At 29.7% G+C, this 25,173-nt stretch overlaps 2 protein-coding genes across 3 annotated transcripts in view; both read right to left on the reverse strand.

Moving 5' to 3' along the window:
• Positions 1–25,173, reverse strand: part of LOC105364514 (uncharacterized) — a 484,373-nt gene that overhangs the window by 136,033 nt on the left and 323,167 nt on the right.
• Positions 5,450–15,970, reverse strand: LOC105368576 (zinc finger protein 775-like). Of its 2 annotated transcripts, XR_913106.1 has the most exons (3): positions 15,863–15,970; positions 13,196–13,217; positions 13,003–13,104 (listed from the first exon to the last, which is right to left on the reverse strand). XR_913106.1 is itself a non-coding variant. In XM_011507611.1 (2 exons), exon 2 carries the CDS (start codon positions 6,036–6,038, stop codon positions 5,571–5,573), a length of 468 nt encoding a protein of 155 aa, XP_011505913.1. In that variant the 5' UTR covers positions 6,039–6,058; positions 15,863–15,970; the 3' UTR covers positions 5,450–5,570. The 2 variants fall into 2 exon arrangements, 1 of the variants encoding a protein (XP_011505913.1); XM_011507611.1 differs by lacking the exons at positions 13,003–13,104; positions 13,196–13,217 and adding an exon at positions 5,450–6,058.

Here is a 25,173-nt window from a genome sequence, read left to right on the forward strand (position 1 = left end):
TAAAAGTTGCTTTCAAATAGACAAAGTCCCTTGTCTTGATGCCGAAAGCTTTTTGGAATGTGAAAAGAGCTAAGCATTGATTCGGAAATAACATGACAGAGGCTTAATATAAACGTACAATTAACAATTAAAAATTATGTCAAGATAAACGAAACTTTGATGCATTAACGTCGTGGCTACTTCAATGATATAATATTGGAATAATAGTGGTAATCGGAAAAAAAAAAAAAAAAAAAAAAAAAAAAAAAAAAACAAATTAATTAATTAATTACGCGATGTAAGAATCCTTTGTTATAGCTATGGTGAAGAAATAAATTCTCATTTTTCATATTTTTTTATAATATTGTAATAAATTAATCGAATAATAAAGTATTATTACAAGTTTACTTTCCACAAACCTTAAGCTCTTAAAAACAGGTACATCTATAAAAATTGGCCAAAAACGGTAAAACAAAAGGTTTTCCTCCTCAGAGACAAATGTGAATAAACTTATACTAATCTCCAAATATTAGACTTTATTAATTGTATTAAATTACCTTATCGGTCAAACATTCTATTCTATATTGAATAAACAGATTAATTGAATTTTAATAATCTAAACAATAAACGAGCACTTATACCAAGCCTAGAAAGAAAAACGATATTTTAATAATACTCGCAAAATCATTGAAATAATAAAAAATACAATACTTTATTTTTTATACAAAATAAAAAATTTATAAGTAATATACATTCGTTATACTGTATATTGTATGAAAAATTCAGATGTGATTGTATTTGTGCTAAACTAAAATCGATGTTTTATTCATAAAATAACAATTAATAATTATTTATCACGGTGGAAGTATTAATGAAAAATTATTAGAGAAAATTATTATATAAATAATCACTCTAACACTATTATTAATTACTATGCGACTAGGGTATCAAATAGATACTTAAATGTTATTACATAATAATCAATAATACAATAGCACGTCATTAATACAAATATCAAAATGTTTAACAATATTAAATAGAGAAATGGATTTTTTATTTGTGAAATAAAATTAATATTCTATTTACTTATTTAGAAGTAAAATACATAAAAATTAACGAATTGATTTAATATGCTGCAATTCCAAGTCGACATTCAATATCTCATCTTAATTGACTGGAGCACCTAAAAAATAAATATTCTATGTTAGTTTAAAAGTTACTTTTGCCACATACGCTGACTGTACATGTAACAAATTAGAATTTTTTTCTCTTATCAATTCTTATCAATATAATTTTATTATCCATGATTATTATAAATTATTATATATTGTTAAGAGGTTTATAAATGAAAGAAAATTGTATTTTATAAATTATTTAATATTTAAGTACCTTGTACAGAGTTTCGTAAAAAAAAAAAAAAAAAAAAAAAAAAAAAAAAAAAAAAAAAAAAAAATAGTAAAAAGAAAATAAAAAAAAAATAAATAAAAAAAAAAAATACTATTTTAATAATTATAAAATAGAAAACTCTTATTTGAATGGGTTGTAAATTGGATACGCTTTCTCTTAATATTTACTATAACCTTAAATAACCTTATACAACAATTATAAAAAAAATACCTTGTAACAATACCATTCACCCTCAAATCTAAATTTCTTCTAATAATGAAAATTGAAATTTAATAATTTATTCTAATCTATGGTTCATTAATTATAATTAAAAAATAAAAAAAAAAAAAGTAATTACTTAAAATTAACAATGGTCCCTACGACGACTGTTATCTTTGAATATTAAAATAACGCATACATTATTTAAGTATAATAAGTACAATCGAAAGTAAAATCAAACATTAGGATGTTCGCGTTAAAATATTAGTTATCGCTAGAAATATTTTTATAGTATAAGGTATATGTTTACATATAACATAAAGTTCGATTAAAAAATACGAAGGTACAAATAATTATCAAGTAATTATCAAGATAATGTATTACGCATTAAATATTTTTACGAATATAAAAAATACTTATAAAAATTATCTTATGATTTACGATGTTTCACAATACTTTGTAACTACATTTTTTATTTCTTTTTTTTTTTTTTTTTTTTTTTTTTTTTTTTTTTTTTTTTTTTTTCGTTTTAAACTCAGTGTACGTATTTCACAAGTAATATAAAAAATTTTATACAATTATTATTAAAATTAATTCTGATTTAAAAATTTACACATTCTTTCATAAAATGTTTGCATTTTACTAATTAATTTCGTAAACGTACATATTATCAAAGTATAATTTAACAAATTCATTACGAGGGAATTTCGTGCCAACAGCAAACAGTAATACATTGTAGCCTTTTCATTTTGCCATTTATAAAATATAATAACGTTAGATATTTAATTATCATTAACATAAAACAATTCGTATACAGCAATTTCATTCCTTGTTTCAAAGCTTTTGTCGATGTCACAAATTCTTCATAATCAAATATGATTCATATTCAATATTTCTATTGTATTTTGATAAACAAATGTACAAAGATGCTTTGTAAAATCGTTAGAAAAATTTGTAATTTTGAAGAAAAAAAAAACATCTTATTTATTTAACTAATAATATTTAACTGTTGAAATATTTTTCTATTATATAATCGTCGGAGTATAAATTAAAGCGAATACATTGATTTTTCATAAATTTATTAATTTTATAACTTCATTGATTCGGCAGATAAAATTTTTTTTCATAAAAAATAATCTCAATTTGCATTTGAATTATTATAATAATATAAAGTTATATACAGTAAACTCATATCCTGATTTATAACTACGGATAACTTTATATAAAATATAAATGCATAATATAGCAATAAATATTTCAATTCCGTTAATAATTCAAAGTATATCCTTATATATTATTAATATATTTAATGTAACATTTAATGCAACGAGTTTCCAAAATTTCAATCAAAAGTATTTGAAAATGATGAACTAAAAAAAAAAATTATAATAACTATTTTCAATTGATCATTCGATGTTAATTATAAATCTCATATTATATATTTGTTGTATTTATTACCAGAAAAGTCCAATTTACATCTAAAGTATGATCCAAGTATAATTGGAGTGCCATTGTATAATTTAATGTAGGCCAACTTAAATTGTATAATAATTATTTTGAAACATTGAACTTGAATTCTATTGGCAACTGCTCATTTTCTCCAACGACACTATATTGAACTTTCTTTTAGAACTGCATTAATTAATAAAATAATTTTAATGCTAAATATGCAAAAAGCGAGCCACGTTTTATAAAAAAAAAAAAAAAAAAAAATACGTGTTCTCATAACGTTACGTGACGTTTTACATGATAGGACACCCAACTATTATTACTCGATAACAAATGAGTGATTGCTATAATTAGTCGATAAGTATATACAGAATACTGGGTAAAAAATTTTATTAAAATATTTTTAGTATATTGAAAATTTTAGAATATCTGATTGGCATTATACATAATGTCTTTTATTTATAAAAATAATTATTGCTCTAGTCAGTTGATAAATTCATTTTTATTATAATAATAAGATTAATCTTTTTTTTCTTTTTTTTCTTTTTCTTTTTTTTTTTTTTTTAAAAAATGTTGAAATATTACATGAAAACAAAGTTAAACCAATATTTTCATCGAAATTTTGATTAAATAAAAGTAATCGACAAAGATAAAACAAATATATATATATATATATATATATATATATATATATATATATATATATATATGAATACAAAGCTTTATAAATTGTATGCGTAACAATTACGTGCTTAACTTGTTAATTATTGCGTGTGCCACATTACCCGCATGTGCATATTCCAATTATTATGTACTTATGATAAAAGTATTAAGATCAAAATAGTTTTTAAAAATATATATGCTTATAAATTTTTAGTTTTATCTACCTTACTAGTCAAAGTAAAAAATCATAAGCTGATAGACATTTATCTATTATCATTTTTCTATCCAAATTTTATGGTAGCCTAATTTTAAAATAAAATTCAGCATCGATGAGTTATGGATAAAAGAAAAAAAAAAAAGACGAGAAAAAAAAACAGACGAAAAATTACTGGAAAAAAATGGATAAATGTAAAGATCTTAAAAATTTAATTAAATCAATTAGAAATGATTTTAATTAAAATTATATATTAAAAAGATGAGTATGCCATCGTAGTAACCACACCACCGAGACCATTAATTCTCTGTTCAATATGGAGAAATATTTCCGTTTTAATTTTTAATTAATATCAACTGCAATGAAAGACATTGCAATTATATATTTTTTTATTATTTTATTTTTTTATTTTTTTTTTTTTTTTTTTTTTATTTTTTGTTATTTTTTTATTTTATTTTTTTTTTTTTATTCAACTCGAAGGATCGAGTATATTTTTCATTTATTTTGTAATAAAAGTGTAAAATTATAAATTCTTAAAAATACTCGTTTAAATAAAGGTAAGTAAAAAATCGAAATAAATAATTAATGATAAAATCAGTGGATAATGCGCCGCTTTCCTTAATTATCTATCATACCACGTTGATAGACTTTCTTCATAAGACACTTTCATTTCTTATATAAAAAGTGAATGTTACTGTATTCGATGTATTAATTTAAAGGGGGGAGGGAAAAAAAAAAAAAAAAAAAAAAATTAAGTTTGACATCTTTACCGAGACTTAAAACATAATAATCATATCTAACCAAAGTATAAGGAATTTAATTGTAAATGGAAGAATACCTTTGAGTATACACACACATACACACTACGCACACACGCACGCACGCACGCACGCACGCACGCACGCAACTATGTATATACCATGAAAATAAATTATTGAGTATACTTATGATAAATAAAAAAATGATTATTATTCTGAATAACGTGTTTCACTGTACTTAAAGCTGCGTTGATTGTATAGAGAAAAGAGAAAATTCTGCGCCGGACTCTCATGTAAATTATTAACGATTTGTTCAGTCTGTTTGGAATGAAATTTCACTTCGAAGAAGTTTGTAAGCGTATTATCAAAAGAAAGAAAAAATTATTAACGCTCGCTTATATATTTCAGAATAGAACAACACTTTATTATGTCAAAGTGCTCTTGAACTGCTTCAGGAATGTATTTTTCTACAATAATTAGAGTAACGCCAGACTCTAATGTCGAAATGTCGAATCTCTCGTGTCATTTTATTAAATTGCTTGTTTGCTTCGATTGAAACGCCGGGCAAATGTTTTTATTTGAAAAATACTCGCACCGATGCAAGTTACAATTACAGATGCCAGCTAAGTAACAGGGAAGAGTAAAGCGCGCTGATGGAGGAAGAAAGATACGGTGGGCGGCGAGGATGAAGGATGGACGATGAGGATTGGTGAAGATGTGTGTGAAGGTGGGCTGTGGGAGGTTTGGAGGTGGGAGGTGTATGGTGGAAGATGGGAGGTGGGAGGTGGGAGGAAACGCTTTACGTACGACCTCGGTAATCAGGCATCGGCGATTCGTCGTTGCGCGGCGATTCGGCTCGGCGCCGCATCCCGGTGACAGCCCGTCGGCTGGCATAATCGGCCTCAGGCTGTCTGGTGATGGCGCTTAAAGTGCACGGTCAGGTTGCCCCTCTGCCTGGCCTTGTAGGGGCACTGGGGGCACTGGAACGACGGGGGCTTGTCGCCGCACTCGAGGCTCTCGTGCCGCCTCATGGTGCTCTTCCATCTGTAGCCTTTGCCGCAGAACCTGCAGCGGAACTCCCGGATCTGACTGGGCTCCTGGCCGACGAGCTGGGCCGTCGAGGGCTCCTCCTTTAGCTGACGGATCTGCTGCTGATGTTGCTCGAGCTGGTGCCGGGAGACGAGGCCGAGGGACGCCGGGAAGACGAGACTGTCGCGCGACGATGAGGCCTCCTCGTCCAGTCGCTCGAACTCCAATCCCAGTCGACCTCGCAGCTGGAGCTGCTGCTGGTGTTGATCGCTCCGGCTACGCGTCAACGGTCGGGGCTTCTTCGCGAACTGCTTGAAGTTACGCCGCAGCAAGGATATCATACTCAGGCGGCTGGACTTGCCTGCGGACAGATAAGCAGGAGGTTCTTTACATTAATTCTCCAGCTCGGAAAAATTTATTTGCCGCTCCCCTGCATTTTCTACTGCCTAAGCTACGAACTCGGTCAATACCACCCTCTCACACCATTCGCGCGCCACAAACTTTGCACGGGCTAGACATTCGCCATTTTAAGGATAGAGATCGCTTTTCCATTGCGAATCGTGACGATTGGCTCTCGACCAGCGCTCGAGAGATTATTCGATAAAGTCTGTTCAGTGTTAATTTAAAATTTTCGTCACCCCGAGTCTTTTCAAATGACTTGCTCGCACGTCCGCCCAACCCTGCTTCATCGTTATCTCCGATCATTCATCCAAGTCAATGACTCTCCTTCGTTTATCATTTCGGCGACACTATTAATCGACTATTATTATTTCAGTGTGTTTCGTTAACAAAATGTCGGATGCTTTTATAATAGAAAATACAGTGCTTATTCGTAAATATTATTCCCGCGCGAATTAACGAATATCGGATTTTCAACGGTACAATATTATTTCTAGTTTAATAATAATAACTAAAATAATAATTAAAATAATAATAATGATAATAATAATGATAATGATAATGATAATAATAATAAATAGTAATAGTAATAATAGTAATAGTAATAGTAATAGTAATAGTAATAGTAATAGTAATAGTAATAGTAATAGTAATAGTAATAGTAATAGTAATAGTAATAGTAATAGTAATAGTAATAGTAATAGTAATAGTAATAGTAATAATAATAATAATAATAATAATAATAATAATAATAATAATAATAATAATGAATAAATGAATAAATGAATAAATGAAAACGAAACGAAAATGACGTAATCATACATAAAGGTCTGCGGTGAGTAGGAAAATTAAAATCTAAAACGTGCAAAATAATGTGAAGACACTAAATACTTTTATAGATGATACCAACACCAGTGAAATAAAATGACTGGAAAAATGTACAACACATTCTTTGAAATATTTAAGATAATACAGTGAAAATTTATATCGAAATAAATAAGTAAGTGATGCTTTATAATTAAGTAAAAAATAATAATAATAATGAAAAAAGAAAAAAAAATTAATCATAATGAAATAATATCGTTTATAAATACATTTATTATTATTCATGAGACTTTATTTAACAATCCTCTTCGTACAATGATCTTATCAAAATTTCTCAATCATCATCGGCGCTCAATCTCATAGTTTATGATAATTAAGGTCAAATGGTTAATTATCTAATTACTTTATAATAATCTGCAACATAATAAACACATTTAGATTATGAAGTATCTTATTGGTAAAACATTAATTACGAAGGATCGTAATCACATGGTATATAAGCGATTATTACCATCCGATACGACATAATACTCAATTTTTTAATTAATTATTTACAGGTAAACTTATATATTACGTTATGATATTATTTTGTAACATTGTTATTAATTGTTATAAACATTGCTTTATGTAATGTAATTCTTAAGCCGAATTCGTTAAACTCGGCACTGCCATTAAAATCTTAGACAATCCAACGAGGACGTACAGATTGTCATCTGCCATTGCTGCGCTTAAAAAAAAAAAAAAAAAAAAAAAAAAAAAAAAAAAAAGATGCCTCGATAAAGTTAAAAAACAAATAGAAAACAATAGCAAAAAAAAGCAAGAAAATAACAATATTTACACAATCAATTGGATATCATTTCGAAAAGAAATATGAAGGCAAAACAATAAAAAAAAAAAAAAAAAAAAAAAAAAAAAAAAAAAAAAAAAAAAGGAACAAAAAGATATACGAGGAAATTAGTATAACAATTAAATAGACTAAATAACTAAATATTATGACCAAATAATAATATATACAATATAATTTAATTTCAATATAATAATATAATAATATAAACAATATAATTTCCTTATTAATAAATTTATTACATCTTTAAATAGCGGGAATTATACACTTTCCGTAAAATTGTTTTTGCATATGTTTGTCTTTTAATTATAAACTGAATAATTATTATATTGTTACAATACGAATAATTATCATATCAGTAATATCATGCATTTAAGTTAAATTTTGTAAATTTTGAGTAAGCCAGTGTATTGTAATAACTACATCATTATCCCCATGATAATTTAAATTTTATAATTCCCTACTATTTCAAATGATTATTATATGTTATTCAGATAAAATTATATTGGATTTAGCTACTACTTTCAGTAGCTTAGATTATTTTGTTTTTCAAATAAATTTCATCCCCGGCTTAGCGGGTCGGAGCACATTAAACATATCCTACGCGTTTCATTTATAAATATCGTCAATATTAATGGAATAATGTTAATGGAGTAAGTAAGATTAAAATAAATCGTATTATGTTGCTGAAGCTGCCGATCGTATCAATCCTATCCAAACATAGACAACATTGTCCGTCCTCTTGTGTAAATATACAACTGTCGAGTATACAATATAAAATAAACTCGGATTTATTATCGAAAAGTTGCTGGCAAAATACATTCTTTTAATAATAATTTAATCGAGTAGATGAAAGTAATATTGTTACATAATAATTAGATTGCATTTTCGTTATGCATATATAGATTAACACACGCATACCCTCTGCTATTAATTGCTCGAGTATTTTTCTGATAAAATGTTGGCTTGTGCTCGTTGACGTGTGTACACGACGATTACGGACCTCAATGGCTCTTCCTCAACATTTATTAAATCCATCCGCTTGTTCTGGCTTTATCTGAAATAAACGAAAAAGAAAACACATAATAATACGTGCTCTCGCGGTAATGGCAATGAGGGCAAAAAATTTTCATAAACTTACCAGTAACGAAGTTGACAATCATTATTCGTGATTAACGAAGGATAGAATAAATTTTCACATTCTCTTGTAATGCTGAATGTAATTAAATTATTCAATTATGGCAAAACGAGGAATAAAATGATGATAATTAAATATGACGATGAGATTAAAAACAAAAACAAAAAACAAAAAACAAAAAAAAAACCAAAAAAAAAAAACAAAAACAAAAACAAAAAAAAAACAAACAAAAAAAAATATAAACAAAGAAAAATGTTCGATTACGTGATTGTAAATTAATATACATGTACAGGAGGTTACTGAAGAGATGACAGTGGAAATGACAGTGGGAGTCTCAAAGTTGTTTTATTCTTAGCTTTATTCGAGTATAAAGTTTTACTTGTACAAAAATGTCAATAACATTTTACGCTTAATTAAATACTGATTAACGAGCGTAGAAAAAGTATTGTATAAAAAGGACTGATCGAACGTGTCGCGCACGATATACAAAATTTGGCAGTATACAACTAGGCGAGCTAATTTCATAGCTCTGCACATAAAACTAGAATTACAACTAGATGAATAAAAGCGCAAAGTTATGTAAGTCAGTCGATATGAAAATGAGTGTATGAAGGGGTCTCGTTATTGCTTGTGAAAGGCGCATACAAAGTCGTCGGTACGCGTCGGTACGCGTCGGTATGAACAAAAGGGGCGATGGAGCGGTTAGAGGCGTGTGGTTAGAGGCGCCTACGTATGAAAATAAGTCAAAGTTGCCGCCAATAATCGTTAAAAGTGTCTATAACGTATCCTCTCATCTAGCATTATTTACTAAAATATTATACATACATATGATATGCGTGAAGAGGCGGGGGAGCAGGAGGAGGAGGAGGAGGAGGAGGAGGCGGAGGGGGAGGGGGAGGGGAGGGAAGAAGAAGAAAAACGCTATAGCTCTAGCCTATTCTAATAATCGACCCGAAAGCCCATAATCGACCAAAGGATGTAAAAGTCCCCCGGCAACTAAGTTCGACAATCGTCGCTGAGCCTATGCGTTCAAGCGATATGGTATCGTTAGATTTTGGCGGAGCCGAGGCTGAAGAGGCCCCCGTGCTTGGTTCGCATGTGGCTCTTCAGCTGGTACTTGAGGTAGCACTTGTAGTCGCAGTGGCCGCAAAAGAAGCCCTTCTCCTTGCCGCAGCTGTAGATCTCGTGTCGCTTGAGAGTCTGGGCGTGCTTGAAGCGCTTACGACACCAGGAGCACCTGTGCAGCTCCCGGCCCCCGTCGTTCAGATGTTGGCTGCGCTCGTGCTGCTCGAGCGACGCCTTGTATCTGCTGACGAACGGGCACGAGGAGCACTTGAACTCGGGCTGCTTCCTGCAGGTGAGCCTCTTGTGCCGACGTAGGTTCTCGTAGCTGGAGAACCTAGTGGAACACTCGCTGCAGGCGACGCGGCCGTCGCTCCCTGCCCCGTCCGCCTCGCCCCTCTCGTTGCCGCATATGGCCTTGATGTGACAGTAGAGGGTTATGTACTTTCGAAATATTTTGCGACACTTGGAGCACTGGAGCAGCAGTTGCGAGTCGCAGCGTTCGCAGTTTCCAGCGCGCTTGCGCGCCGGCTTCCTCGACGACTCGCTACACTTTGGGCAGTGGAGGAGAATCAGCTCCGTTGGACCTGTCGCATCGTATCGTGAAAGTGTAATTTTTTTTTAGCTGCGTGAAAAGTCCGCCTCTCTAATGTCATGGACGCTATGGTATGCACAGCTTCATGGTGATTCAAGCAGGCCAAGATGGTTAGAGGGGGCCATCGTTGGCGGATTTATAATTGACCGGCGCCAGGTAGGCTCTTGTGATTCGAGAGCGAAAAGGGTGGAAACGCGATGGTTAACCACCACTTGGGCTTCATGATATGTCTGTCTGTTCATATTTTCTCTAATTTTTTTACTTAGATAAATAACCATGAAACCGATATACCTTTCTTATAAGACTCATTTCCGATTGAATATTGCTTATATTGTGCATTGACCGGCCGCGAAAATCGTTCTCGATCGCACTATTATTAGCAACTATTATCATTATTAGCAATCATTGAGCTCTCCATTACAGTGTACGTAGATGAGAAAACATGCTATTTAAAATATTCTATTTGAAGCGCGGATGATTGGATTTCTTGAAAAAGAAAAAAAAATCCCGTTACATTTCAATGTATAATGAATAATTTTTTTTTTTTTTTTTTTTTTTTTTTTCAAACGATTAGATCGAATAAAGTAGAAAAATATGACGTTGAGAATAAGTAAGGAATATCAATGAGAAATTATAAGTAAACGTGTGCTAAAAAAGTTCGTATATGATTTCATCGATGAATTTTTAGTGAAAAACTTTGTTGACAATTACTATTGCAATTATATATATATATATATATATATATATATATATATATACACCACATTATACGACACAGTGATACTACTAAAAATTTGTTTAAATGTCCGTTCGAGGAATAATTGTTTTATAAATAACCACCGGGGGAAAAAAATAAATAAAAAAAAAAAAAAAAAAAAAAAAAAAAAAAAAAAAAAAAGGGAAAAACAAAACTGGGAATAGCAAAACTCGAATGGATTATTATACTTTATATAGAAATTTACAAAGTAACGTTATTCCAATTTATTTTAAATTTGCATGATTTCCATATACGCAGCGAATGTATGAAAGTAAAATTTCAAAATATACTTACAACTAAATCTTTTAATTGACGCGTGCTTCTTTAATTTGACCAGTGATTTTTCAAAATTGTCATCTAAAAAGAAATATTACATCGTCAAATGGGATTTTGCACCTCCGAATACAAACGTTTAAAAAACTGTAATTGTAAAGTAAAATTTTTCTTTATGCTTATAACAAATACATACCATTGCATTGCTTTTCCGTTAATGATTTTACTCCACATGAGTTTAAAGGCTCATCTGAAATAAAAGTTTACATTCGGCAATTATTAATTATATCATTTTGGCAAAAAAATCATTCCACATGCTTCGATAGCAAAATGAATAAATAACTACCAACTATTTTCATCCAGCTAGTTATAAACTAGAATTATCTACTAAAAAACATATGTGTGTAGGTGAAACTAAGCTAAAAGTACAAATCAATCTAATAATGTTAAATACGGCTACATTATAAACGCTTAGAAAGGAGATTTTAGAATTTTATATTTTATTTATAATACATTTATTGGCGCATTATTATTACGAGAAGATAATCGTATAAAGTATTAATCATTATTATTGTACACTTGTTGCTTATGTCACTTTGCTCGATATTAATATTATTAACGTAGGCTTATAATATTAAGCGGTAAACATTGCAAAATAGTATGATGATTCGTTGTAAATTCAATAATCGTTGCGCTCCAATTTCAACAAACTACTGTAAATTTTTATTGAAAATATTACAATACTTTTATTGGAATAAAATTTTCTAAGGCGATCTTAATGCAATTATTTTTTTGTCTTCCAAAGATCCTCAAACTTTTCCTGCCGTCAACATAACAGTAAAGTTTTTAAGATTGGTAATCTTATCCAAGATTAGCTGTCGGTAACTGAAGGAATTGAAGTAAAAATAGTTTATAATTGCTGTTGTTGTTGTTATTATTATTATTATTATTATTATTATTAGTAGTAGTAGTAGTAGTAGTAGTAGTAGTAGTAGTAGTAGTAGTATTATTATTATTAAATATGGTGCTGCTAAGCAAGTATCAAAGTAAATGATTATTTATATGTTTTTTATTTATTGTCATTTAAAATAATTTTTTGTATAATAGAAAAGTCGAAATAAATTAAAAATTCAAAAAATAAATGTTAATATCAATGTAATTTATTAATGATGATGTACTTTATGATAATAATAGTACTTTGCGACGAATATAATAAGTTTATCCTTAAAAATTTACGCATATTAAAATATGATATAAATATGATCTGTAATTCTTTTGTTTATTATTCAAAAAATAATAAAATTAATAATAAATACAGTAAATTATAATATTTATAATATTCAAAAAAAAAAAAAAAAAAAAAAAAAAAAAAATTAGTATTTTTTAAAGTATTGTTTAAAAAACTATCGTATTAAAATTAATATTGTAGACATAAAAATATCTTGAAATTTATAGTTGCAGTTCATGGACATCATTTCTTGATCAATATTTTCTTTGAACGCTAATGAAACAATCTGTAATAAGATTTAATTGGAGATAATTGTACGTTCAATAATCAATACTTATTCATGATTTTTTAATAATGTAATGTAATTTATTACGCACCTATAGACTCGTCCTTGACTTGCTAAAATCAAAAACAAAATTTTGAAATATATTATAATGATAATAAAGAGAAAATTAGTAGTCTACTTCTCGTTTCGAATTGTTCAAGAAAATCTTATTCTTCATCGAAGAATCGTAAAATACATCAAAATAAAAAAATTATTTTCAGATTCAGATAATTCGATAAGTTATGAAAATAATTTAAACAACATATAGTAATAAAACAAAGTATTTGTTCATTTAAAATAGTGATATATACTATATTTAAAACAAAAATAATATAATAAATTCATTTTGAAATAATAAAAATCTCTCTCTCTCTCTCTCTCTCCTCTCTCCCTCACTCTCTTAATATTGCACTAATTAATTTCTAATTAATTTTGCGAGTGTAAAAATGTCTTTTTGTTATAGTCTTCAAAAACAAAAAACAAAAAAAAACAAAAAAACGTGCAAGTAATATAAATTAAATAGTAAATTATATCTGTATGAATCGCTTGAAATGGTTTGTTATATTATACAACAAAAACTATGTATTTGCGAATGTAATTGTCTGTTAATAGAACGTAAAGTAATAATTGAATAATACGTGTTCAAGAAACAGCACAAAGTATATGTTTCTTATAAATTACAGTTTTTGAATGCAGTTTTGTAGGTAAGTAGTTCAGTAAGTACTTTAACTAGTCGTTTTGTATTATTGAAAACTGTCGTCGAACCTTTGTTCCTATCTTCTTCCCGCATTGAAAAACTTGTCTCAATTATCCATTCCACCCATATGAGCAGTGAAAGCTGGCGTGATAAAACTTAGAAAGACAAATGTGTCCTTGAAAATGCCATCCGGATAATTTTTTTGTCCGTAACTCTATAGCAATGGGTACGCTAAACCAGCCTAATGCTATATAATAACAATCCCCGTCATCCCTCCCCAAAGTCTCCCCACCCCAACGTCTCCCCAACTCTTGTACACAGAAATATCGCATAAAATTTAATAAGAATTATTTCATTTTATATTTTTCTTATACATTTTTATGTACATTATATTCATATTTGGATTGAATATTTAACATGTAACTGATAAATCGATGGTAAATAATTTCCTTTAATTTGCATTTTTTTTTTTTTGCCAACCTAATTCCATCGTACTTTAAGAGCATCTTCAATTTAATTGAATTGGCAATGAATTTTCACTATCAATCGTTAAGTAAAACTAAGTTAGTTTTATTTCAAAATTCATCCAAACGATGATCGCATTGACGCTAATTCACTTACGTGGATTCTGTAAAAGTATTTTCGTTTCCAGATAATTACAAATTTATTCTCAACGTTATATCCTAAAATTCCATACAATTAATATGGAGCCTTCAATCACAAATTCATAATGCTTTTCATTTTAATAATAAATAGATATAATATGGATAATATTTCAATTTTATGTCGATAGTTATTGTTAACTTTATATGATACTGTTATATATGTTTATTTCATTTATTAACATTTCTCACGTAATCTTGCATTAGATATTGATAAACTCACTTTCTCACAAATATTTCGTTCAATGTTCAATGTCATAGTTTAAACAAATATGAAATAATCGGTGATAAGCAATAAATATATTCATTCTATAAAAAAGTTAAATGTGATTATATTCAATTATACATATTCGGATAATCACTACAATTACTTTGATCGCAATTTATCCGATATATCATAATGATTATATTCATAATTTATATTTTGTTAATTCCAAGAAAGTTTTATTTCTAACAAATTTACTTTAAATACTTTAAAAAAAATACTTTAAATACTATAAATCATAAATGAAAATAAAAATGGTGTGCAAAAACTTGTGGCCATACTCTTCTGCATAATTCCCCAAAACCAGACTTACATGATTGAAATATATTCAATAAATAAAATAACGGAATTAAGAAACTGCATTCTAAGTTAATACATTTATTATACTTTATTATTTATTGTTAATTCATTTTGAACTATTTTCAATCTTAATGACCTTAAAAGCCTTTTCTAAAATATCATTTATTCATTTTATTATTTTCCAATCCTACAGTAACTTTAGATGTATATATATATATATATATATACTTGAAAGAACAAAAGAACAATTATAATATTTTAAATATGATATAATTGACATTCTCATTTCATATCTAATAATCTTATTCAATTATTCTTATATTTTTTTGATAAAATTATAAAATTGAAGATTAAAACTTATCAATTGAGGTTAAATTATTATTTTAATATTATTAAAAATTTTAATGACTAAATTACTTATGTCAAAACAATTGTAAATCATAAATTAAAGTGTGGTTTACTTCTGAACCCGTAAATAGATATTCGATAAGATTTTTTCAACGCCTACACTAATCCATATTGAATATTATTATTAAACAAGTATTTAACAATTTACTATCATATTATTGTAATATGAAAATTAATAATAGCAAATTTATCTTCCACTACCTAATATTTAAACAAATCATAAAATATAAACATTTAACATTGAAATATAGATATTTAACAATATCTCAACTAGTTAAATTATTTGCATCGCTTGTAAATATTATAGGATAAGATACTTTATAGTACCGTAAATGATGTAAAAATGAGATTTAATGTCAAAGTAAATCAGAAATTTAACCAATTTACCTTATTAGCATCCGAAGATTCTAATTTACTTATAGATGTGCCCAAAGGTGTTCCAAGGCATATGAGTTTGTATAGTTTCAGTATAAAGTCCTTCGTTACTTCTTATATTCTATTAGTTTACAAATCTTCGTATTATCTTCGTTGCTCTTGCTTATTGATAAATCTTAATGTTTTTTTCTTTTCAAATGCCAATATAAGAATAATGTCAAAAGTTTTTACTACGTATATAGTAATTCAAATAAAATTTCAAATTTTCTGTCAAATTGTCTAATATAAATTTTGTACTTAATATACGGAATATCAATACACCGATGCTTTATTACTTAATAATTTCTTTATACAAATAATCATCGCTGAAAATAATTAACTGCATATATTAAAAAATACATCCCTATGTATTTGATATACAAGTAACAATTTTTGTTGTTGTTGCAAAACTCAGTTTATAATGTGAATATTAACACGAGTAGAATAACAAGATAGATTTAACAACAAAATAAAAGCATTAACAATAAGATGTAGCAATTAGACTTATTATTAATTTTTTAAAACTATTGCTACCTTCCTAACAGCAAACAGACTATTATTATTATTATTATTATTATTATTATTATTATTATTATTATTATTATTATTATTACTTATTTATTTATTTTTTCAATTGAAATGAGCACTCGTGTACTTGTAGCACATCTCAGGAAATGTACTGATAATTAACATAGATGTAAACCAATTAATGGCGAGCTGCTTGCCGAGCACAAGATATAGATTCACGAAAGGCACGAGTAAATTTACTTTCTATAGCCCAACACTTCCGCAGTTATATTTTCACAAATAAATGTTGAGCACTCGATTCTTATCTTGATAGTTCACAGAATCTCTCCATCCACCTCACACGTAAACAAACGCATGCTTGCTTATCGTTAGGTTAGTTCCTAACCTTTCCCTCGCTATACGTTATAAATAACCGTGCATAACTCCTGATTTCGATAATTTTCGCGTATTCTGCGCAAATCCTTCGCGAATTGCAATAAGAATTGCATAAGCCGCGCGTCGGAGTAAAAATGATCGACGGCATTTGGTAAGGAAAGGCTGACATTGAGACGCAGTCGATGGTACACAAAATCATAATGTAAAAACGATAGAAGAAAGACTACGAGGAGAAGAGCCGTACTACGTAACGGTTTTCTCCTCTCCCACTTTTATTCGCTCGTTCGCTCGCTCCGCGCACACGTACAAGCCCGCGCACGCAACTACCAACGACCAACACTATCTCAGTTGATCAGGACGGTGTGTTTGGAGACTCGAGTCGAGTCTTGAAGCATCGAAGCTTTTGTGTTGCGTCCAAGGGGCGTAAAATGCACACTCGACCTCGTGCTATCATTTCCCACGCTAAGCCAATATTCTTCGAGATGCAGCTTTCGAAATAAGGAATTGGCTTCCATCGCAACGATTATCATTTCAGTGTCGATAATGTCGGCTGAGGCCACGTTCGCACGTTGACTGCGTCAGGATGCACTTTTAGAGTAATTGTTAAGCGTTTGGGCTTACAATTATCTAAGATCTCTGTCGAAATATAAATAACATTATTATGAAATTAATTAAATAGCTTTGCTCTTTACTCATTCGACTCATTGCATTATTACAAATTTACAAGCAAGTATAGATGGTAGATATTTATTTATAATACTGAGAGTCTCCATCTTTTTTCAAATTTTATCGAGAAAATTCGAGGCTCGATATACGGCTTCGATCATAATCGGTAGGAAACAACTGTGCGTCGATCACAACGGGCGAGCAGATTTACTAGCACAATTCGCCCAACAAACCTCTTGACACGCCTACTTGTAAATATTATACTTCACTCGTGCTTTGAATAAATATGTGTTTAAATACTCACAGTCATCATTTTTACATTACTTATCCAATTGCCAATATAAAAATTGATTTATCATCGAATTTTAACTGTAAATATTATTCAAACGTCAAATCGTAAAATGTTCAAAATGCTTTTCTCAAGATAATTGTGCGAGGCAGTTATAGATTAAACACATACGTCTATAATAACCATACGCATGAACTTTAACTTCATATACTTTAAATTTTCAACTTACATAAATAAGATGAAAATTCTACTCATTGAGTGTGCTATTTATAGCGATGGATTCTTTTTTGTCTGTTTGTTTGTTTGTTTCTTTGTTTCTCTTGTTTTTTATTTCTTCATATGTCGATTTTCTACGTGACATCTTAAGCTATATTTTCTCTTGCACGTATATTCACAATATTCGCAACACAATTTTCTTGGATTTCCACATGATTGACGATAATGCGTTTGCATTGTATTTTTATTTTTATAACTTTTACCACATTCTGGACATTTGTGAATTTCAATTGGAGGTGGATCTAGAATAAAGGCCAACGTTATATTCGAATTTTCACAGTGTCGTTCAACAAGATACTTACCAAAAAAAATTTGATTATGTTCGTAATTTACATCTCCCGTTATGAAATATGTGTTACTTTCATCTCGTACATAAATGTGTGATACAGCTAGCTCACCATCTGAAAAAATTAATAATAATTAATACAAAATTCAACGGTAATAAATAAATACACACACGCACACACACGCGCGCGCGCGCGCACACACACACACGCACATATATATATATATATATATATATATATATAAATAACCCTATATGTATAACAAATATTTGTGTGTACGTGGTGGGAGGGGGCGGGGGTATATATATATAAATATATATATATATATATATATATATATATATATAATATATAATATATCAACATAGGTGTGTGTAATATTCTGTATGTGTAATGAGCATACATACAATACTTAATTCTTGTAATATTGTTATAATAATAAAAATTCTCGTAAATATTTTACATAAATTTTATTTTTATTAGAAATCAATTATAATAAAGATATTTACTTAATTTAATTATTCAAGCACATATAAAAGGGGAGTTTTGCTGTACTAAAATCTATTTGCAAGAATAATGCTTGACAATAAAAAGAAACAATAATGATAATTTATAATTTTATAGCAAACAGTTATATTTTATATGGTAGAAAAATTAATCTATCATTATATCTATGTATAATAATATTTCGTAATTCAAACTTAATCTACGTAAATCACCTATGCTTCTATGCGCATTGATAGCAACATTTACCACATGCGCGTATACACTCACATGCACATAGATTCAAACAGCAGGCGCACAAAGGTGCGCGTACACACTCACGTACAGGAACTTTATTATAGATATATAACTAAAATATTTTATTATCGTATTAATAGAAATCATAGATGCAGTGTATTGGCAATTAAAGTGAGAAAACAACATTTCTTCTCTTTAATGAATCGACAATATATCACGAGTATATATAAATTTAAGATTTCTTAATTAGAGTTTCTTGATGAATCCTATACCTTTTTAACGCGGACGCACGCGTAAATAGATGGGAATGAAAAAAAAAAAAAAATCTTCCTGCTCTGTAGTTGCTGTAATGAAATGACGAATGATAAAGTTCTCCCGAATCTCCTAGGATGCATCCGATACCGACGCGAGTTTGTTCAGCCGAGTACAAGTATCATCTCCTCTCGTAGCCCTTTAAGCAACGAGGACAGAAGTACAGGAACTCGGTTTGCGAACGAGCGTTCTGCGACCTCCGTTTCCGCTCTCGTCTCTCAAGGCTGATGCCGACACCTGAAGTGGAACTAGGCTTCCTTGACGCCCCTTGCCGCTCCACGTCGCTTGCCTAAGCACTGAATAATCGTAGATATGTTAATGCTATTGCGTGTCTGAGTGCTTGAGTGACTGGGGCGGGGCGGGGAGAGGCAAGAGGTAAGGATGCGCCGAGCTTGCCAGTGTTTTCGAGGGGCTAGTGATCCTTCGATCACTACGTGTTTCAATTCTGTCCATTTTAATTATTCATTGGGCATTACATCCAACTCCGAGGCTAATTCTGCCCTTTTGAAGGATATTTTTCGGTGCCTTGGCTGCTAATTTCATCACTAACTCGTTTCTTCGTACGTTAATTTATGTGACGAGTGTACATGAATGTTGTTATTCTTATTGTTATTTTTACAGTTGTTATTCTTACAAATTATAAGCAACGATAATTATAAGCTTCGATACATTTCTCCGGCACTTGTATTATTCTAACAATCCAATGATGTCAGTCGTATTAGAGCGAAAAAATTATTATGCATAATGTCAATATCAGGTAAACATCAAATTACCACACGAAATTTAGGAAATCCATGTAGACTTTTAACGTATAACGCAAAGTGCCTACTCGATTATCTATGAAATGCAGAAGCTACTTACGTTTAGCCTCAACTTGTAAATCCATTGTACTATCTCCATGTTCATCAATATCAACATTCTCATGCTTTATGAATAAATCCATTCCATCTGAAATAAAAACATTGATCATCGTTATTACAAATTTTTACAGCATTAATTGTGAAAAGTAGAATATTTTCAGAAAAAATATTTTATTTTATAGAATATTTAGTAAGAAGATTTTATTTTATTAATGCTGTGATATTATTCGTTGTCAATGCACAATTAATATATACGCAGAAAATATATTATTTCAGCCAAGTGGCTTCATATTTTCCGTCATGCGATCTAATTGTATGCAAATAAACGTATTAAAAAAAAAAAAAAAAAAAAAAAAAAAAAAAAAAAAAAAAAAAAAAAAAACAATGTATTAACTTGACTATTATTATTATTATTATTATTATTATTATTATTATTATTATTATTATTATTTTATTTTATTAATAACATCAAACATGCAATGCAACGAAGAGATTATGTATAAATTTTTTTTTCTACTATAAAATATGATGAAATTTCAACAAAAAATTTATAATAATATGTGTTTGAAAAATTATTGAACAAATATTAATTTTAGTCACTTAATATACGGAGAGTTTTATTGTTTTATTTTAAGTCTTTTGTGCCTGTTTATCGATTCAAATTCAAACTTACTCGTTTTGACAAAAAGTATAAATAACGGTAATTTATTTGAGTCTATATTTTCCAGAGCAAATTTTGTAAATAAGGAGATTTTATCGAAAATAAAGAGGTAAAAAAAAAAAAAAAACAATAATAATAAAAAAATGATAAAAATAAAAACAATGCTTTAGAGAATATTTAATAGAGATTGCATTTATTTCTAATTGATGAAATATTGTATCGTTAAAAATTCTTTTGACGTCAAATTCAACCAACTTTAGTTCAAACGAAGCCAACCGAAACGAATTATTGGGCAAATATAATTTGAAATAATTCGAAAGCGTAAAGCATAAATTAAGCACAGAAAAAGCTAGAAATTATAATTGCGAAATGACGTGACACGATACGATAAATTTTTATAAATTCCCCATTAAATTATAATTATACAATATTACATAGAAATTAGATAATGTATTATAAGAAAATTATTTACAAACACTAGGACTTAGGTGATTGCTAAATACTATCTTTTTACAAGAATTATTTATTATTACTTTGCAATGATTTTTTACATTCATAACATTTTATCATATGATTTTATAACATTCTTCCGAAGTCATGTACTTGACATTTCGGCATTAAACTTACATTATTATTATTATAAAGTAAATTTTATAAAGTAGCAGCTAAGAAAAACTTTGAAAAATTTGAAAAATCGCACAAATTTATAAAAAAAAAAATATATAATTACAATTATGGTGCAATAAATTTTTTAATAAAGATAATATTGATATTGTATGTATAGTGATGCGATTAAAAAAAGTGTTTTACGATATAAAATGAATAATGTTACAATTCCTTACAAAACCATTTGTTTTAGCCTAATTTTTTTAGCGAGTATTTCTTAAATTGATAATTGACAACTAGAAGATACCGAGCAATATTCATTCATACGTAGGTATGAATTTTTCATATATTCTAATCATTTAATCTTATAAAATAATGATAATATAAAAATTAAACATTATGCATTGAATAAAATTACAAATTTAATTATTAATAATATAGATTCAAAATTTTTATCACGCTGAATCGTATAATATTGGCATATGGTTAAATGAAAATATATTCGGTCGTTGATAATTACTCTTATGTATTTACTGTTTATTAAACTTGGTAAAATAATCCTGGCAGATGTAATCAGAATTTGGCTCAACGAAATTGATTTAAGATAATATCGGGGGCTAAAAGAAAATTCAACTCTTTGTGTTAGAAATAATATGGGGGTTGAAAGTATGCATTAGCCTAGGAAAATTTCATTACCCATACTTACGAGAATTTGGTTGAGACGGTAAATTTTGAATTGTTTAATGCACACGCGCGCACACGCACACGCACGCACGCACGCACGCACCCACCCACACACACGCACGCACGCACACGCACACGCACGCATGCACGCACACACTCACACACGCACGCACGCACGCACGCACGCACACACACACACACACGCACGCACAATTGCTAATGGAGTACACATTCGAATATATAAAAAATTTCTGACCCAGTATTATCACACTAATATTTACAGTATACTTAAGATTATTATTATTATTGTTATTATTATTGTTGTTATTATTATTATTATTATTATTATTATTATTATTATTATTATTATTATTATTATAATTATTATAATAGTAACAGTGGCACTGTGAAGCTCAAAGGAGGGTGAAAAATATAAATGATCGTTTAGAAATTGTTTTGTTTATTGAGAATAAATTTACTATATTATCTTTCGTCTAATAATCTCAGAATACCCCTTATTTGTTTCTTTTCTTTTTCTTTTCGTTTTCTTTTCTCGGCAAGGAAAAAACGTTGAGAAAGTCTCTTTCAAAATGTATAGGTACAGTTTTTCTGGCTAAGGCGATAAAAATCTCGCAACGAACATAATTGCTTAAATAATACGCAAGAGATAAGGCGTGTACGAGTAAATAAAGTGATTACATAGTCGCTTATAACGAGTATTAAGATGGTTTTCTGCCAGGAGATCACGCTTCATAATTTGACTGAAAAGCTTGATAATTAGTAGTGAAAAGACAACTGAGCGTGGCAGTCAATGCAACAATCAATCAGTCGCAAGAATCTGGAAAACTCGAGGTCACGTAAGAATGCCAGAGGTGGTGTTGGGGGTGGGGTTGGCGTTGGAAGGAGGTTGTGTGTGTGTGTGGGTAAAACAGTTGTCCAAAATGCGTATAAGCATTGGGTGGAGGGTGGAGGGTGGAGGGTGGAGGGTGGAGGGGATGGTGGGGTGGTGGTGGGAGGAATCTGAGATTTATGAACTCATTTAAGGACGTAGAACTTGATGCTCTTGCCCTGGTGACGCCTGACAATGTGCCTTTGCATGTCGATCTTGTGGTTGCTGCGATGTGGACAGTAGGAGCAACAGAATCGCCGCGGATTGTCGCACTCGTACTTCATGTGGCGCTTGAGGTGTCTGGAATGTATGTACGTTTTGCCGCAACGTGGACAACTATTGTTTCCCTCATCGTTGCCGGCCAAGTTCCCGGTCGTCCCGTTGTGCAGTAGCGGCGTCTGCGGTTCGTACCACAGGCCAGCGAACTCGATGAAACCTGAAATATTCCCAAAGGCGAGAAATGAATTACTATTTGCTTTACCGAGAGGTGGAAAATGGAATGGAAATCATCGTTCGAATTTCGATTATGGATATTAAATGCGGTAGTTAATGCGGTAGTTAACGCGGACGATTAGCGAGTAGCGAGGACGAGCTGTTGAAAGTTAAACGGCTACATTTGTGTTAAGTGGTGGTGCCCGAGCACCATGACGACTAACCAGCAGTAAACCGAATTTTGAAAATTCATTTACCATACCAGATTTATACATTGGTACTCGTGCATTGACTCAAGCAATGCCCATGAGCATGGCATTCTTAAATTTTCACATTATATGGCATATGGTGCGATATAATTACATTGGGCTAATCAGTTTAATGAAGGTTTAATCGATAGATAATCAGCGACAAAAATAGACTCCTCTGAATTATGATTGTATCGCAATTATCTGTTAATTGACTACCAACGGGGCAGATAATGTCGAAAGTCTCGCAAATTAAAGTTATTTCGACTATTTTTATAGCTTCTGTTTATATAGTCGATACATTCATTGTATCAATGAATTATTTATCCTGTAGCTTAACAATGATATTAGAGGTTATGTCGATTTGACATAGCCAGGCAGCTTACTCTACATTACCTTAATTCTATATTTGCAGTTTATATTAATTTAATATAAATATTGGAGAAATTAATTTGAGACATTCAAGAAACGAACCTCTGCATAATGTTAAGTGAAGTTTATATTCCATTTAATAAGTTTTACATTACATGACTTGTCGCGTATGCACGCATACGCTATTTCAAATTAATAATTTAGCATGATGAATAATTATGATATACTTGGCCTATTATCGTAATAATATGTTAGAAATTGTAACAAATGCATTTTAATCAATCACTTATGATAATGTGAGAGCAAGAAAATATGGTAAACGGATCGAGAATGTATAAATTATCGATACTACATTTAAAATTCTTCCTTCTCTCGTATTTTATTTTCACACTTTTTATTGCGCTTTTTTCATCGATGTATGCAATATGAGCGAATACAATAACGAAACTAAAAGAAGCGACTAATCGTGTTAACGATTCATCTAATTTAAGAATTCCAATTAAACATGTAAATATCTTGATAGTTTGCGCACTGCTACGTATTTCTTGAATCATGATTTTCTTTACTTCTCTCTCTCTCTCTCTCTCTCTCTATCTCTATCTATCTATATATATATATATATATATATATATATATATATCCCAAAATTCGATGAAACTTGCGTTATCTAAAATGAGATGTAAAAATTTGCTCTATTTATCTGTAAGCACCACAAAAACAAAACAAAAAACAAACAAAAAAAAAACAAAACAAAAAACAAAACGAAAAAATAACAAAACAACAACAAAATTAAAGAATAGTGACACCAAATTGAAATATATACGTGAGATACATTTTACTCCAAGGTATGCTCAGGTCATTATTATCTCAACTTACCTTCTTAATACTCACAATCTACAATATCTTGAACATTATTATCAATAATTTACACTTAAATGCTTTTGAAATTTTCGAAAATTCTAGTTGTCTCTCAATCCGTATAATTGATAAGTGTATCGAATGACACTGATAAGATTACCTTCTTGCATTAATTTATCTAAAAATAGAAAATTAATTGT

This window comes from Ceratosolen solmsi, unplaced genomic scaffold, assembly GCF_000503995.2.
Source record: "Ceratosolen solmsi marchali unplaced genomic scaffold, CerSol_1.0 scaffold10, whole genome shotgun sequence".
Classification (NCBI taxonomy): domain Eukaryota; kingdom Metazoa; phylum Arthropoda; class Insecta; order Hymenoptera; family Agaonidae; genus Ceratosolen; species Ceratosolen solmsi.

Excerpts from the sequence above, each read along its gene's own strand:
- LOC105368576 (XM_011507611.1), bottom strand. The coding sequence starts at position 6,038 with ATGATATCCTTGCTGCGGCGTAACTTCAAGCAGTTCGCGAAGAAGCCC.